Source organism: Stegastes partitus, unplaced genomic scaffold, assembly GCF_000690725.1.
Source record: "Stegastes partitus isolate 25-593 unplaced genomic scaffold, Stegastes_partitus-1.0.2 Scaffold728, whole genome shotgun sequence".
NCBI lineage: Eukaryota > Metazoa > Chordata > Actinopteri > Pomacentridae > Stegastes > Stegastes partitus.
The window spans coordinates 67,330-69,229 of record NW_007578459.1 but is presented as its reverse complement, the minus strand read 5'-3'; the positions used below and the strand labels follow the sequence as shown (position 1 = coordinate 69,229).

At 46.3% G+C, this 1,900-nt stretch overlaps 2 protein-coding genes across 3 annotated transcripts in view; one reads left to right on the top strand and one right to left on the bottom strand.

The window, feature by feature from the left end:
* cenpp (centromere protein P) overlaps window positions 1–1,900 on the top strand; it is a 137,343-nt gene that overhangs the window by 110,628 nt on the left and 24,815 nt on the right. The window lies entirely within an intron of this gene.
* ecm2 (extracellular matrix protein 2, female organ and adipocyte specific) overlaps window positions 1–1,900 on the bottom strand; it is a 32,631-nt gene that overhangs the window by 12,636 nt on the left and 18,095 nt on the right. Inside the window, exon 5 of the mRNA XM_008291265.1 lies at window positions 7–595. Coding sequence (XP_008289487.1) covers window positions 7–595 — 589 coding nt within the window. The remainder of the gene's footprint in view (window positions 1–6; window positions 596–1,900) is intronic.

Below are 1,900 nucleotides of genomic sequence, written 5' to 3'. Positions count from 1 at the left end.
GTCTCCCGTTCGTGCTCCGTCTCCCTTTCGTACTCCTCCTCCAGCTCCTCTGGAGGTTTCGGTATCGGAGCAGGCAGGAGGTCTTCTGGTTCCTCTGGGAGCATCTGGAACACGTCTCCTCTCAGCCAGACCTCCTCCTCGTCCTCCTCGTCCATGCTCAGCAGCTCCAGCCTCAGCAGCTCCTCCTGCCTCCTCCTCTCCTCCTCCAGCTTCCTCTCCATCTCCCTCGCCTTCCTCTCTGCCGCCTCCTTCTTCCTCCGGTCCTCCTCCTCCTCCTTCCTCCTCCTCTCCTCCTCCTCCACCTTCCTCTTCCACTCCTCTTCCTCTTTCTCCAGCTGCAACCTCAGCGCCTCCTCCTCCGCCCGCCTCTTCTCCTCCACCATCTTCCTCTGCTTCTCCTCCTGCTCCTTCCTCTGCTTCCTCCTCTTCCTCCTGGCCTCGTCCTTCCTGCTCAGGCGCTCCTCCTCCTCGCGGTGCTCCTCCTCCTCCCTCCAGAGGATCCGCTGGATCTCCTCGTGGGTCAGAGGCGTCACCGGGTCACTTGGGTCGCTGGGAACTGGGGAGTCACCAGAAAGGTCAAGGCTGAGGTCGGGGTCTGGGGAGCCAATCAGAGGCCAGGAGGAGGAAGGAGAGAGGAAGAGGAGGAACAGAGATAACAGATACAAACAGAAAGGAGGCGCATAGAGAGGAGGAGGAGAAAATAAAGGAGACTACAGCGAAAGAGGAGGAAACAGGTGGACAGACAGACAGACAGACAGACAGACGGCTTCGTTAGCGCTGCAGACGTTTGTTCAGACGCTTGAAGCAACACAACCGTCTGAACAAAACCCACAAACCTGAAGATCACAATCAGCTGAAGTTGGTCCATTTGATTTCACTCACGCTGGAGCTGTTTGCTGCTGAATCTGCACTTTACCAGCATCCAGAAAACATCTTCAGCTCCTCTTAAATCTGACGTTTATTAAGTTAGAGGCCTCAGATTTAAACCTGCTTTTCTAATTTAAAAACAAAAAAAATCAGCCACAAGGGTGCCAGAAAGAAATTGTAATTTTATAAAACAGATACAACAAATTACGGATGTTTTTTTTATTAGTTATCTGTAATTTAACAAAATCTGGGAAAATCTGTAAAATGCAGTAAATTATTCAGAATGTTACCACTATTTTTATTTAATTTTTTTTTTGTTAATGTTATGTTTTGGCTATTTTTATATTTGCATCTTGTACATTGTACCTTACTCTATATTTATCGTCACACCAACCCACCAGAACAAATTCCTCGTATTGTGTAAACTATACCTGTTTCTGATTCTGATTCTGATTCTTTACAGTGACACAGAGTTAAAATTACTGTCAAATGAAACCAAACAGCAGCGAAACAAACCAGAGTGTAAATAATTCAGACCAGCTTCAGCTCACTTCTCCAACACTGGAGCTGTTTTATCGTCACACAGATCCAACAAATCAAACAGGAAACAGAACCTTTTTGCCTCTTCACAGGTTGAATGAGAACAAATATCAGTTGTTGGTCTTTTGTTCTGACTATAAAACAGCTTTAGTCTGCAGATCAGTAGGTCTCATACATACTGAGGCACGTGGTATGTATACGGTTACACCAGCTTCATGCTGTATTCATCTACAGAGTCAGAGTGAAGCTTTTCTTCTGCTTCACCTTCATTCATGCACTCTGTCTGACTGTGAGCAGTTTGTTACGTCACTTCAACACTGCTTTGTTTTTCCTAGTTTTCATCGACTGGTTTCCCTTTTACAAGAGCAGAGGCAGAAAAAACAGACTGAGGAAGACGTGTAATGATGATTTTTCTGATAGATGTTCAGTTTCAAGTCAAGCTACAGATTAGTGTTCAACGTGTAATTCTTTCATACTTTGAGTTTCCGGGTGC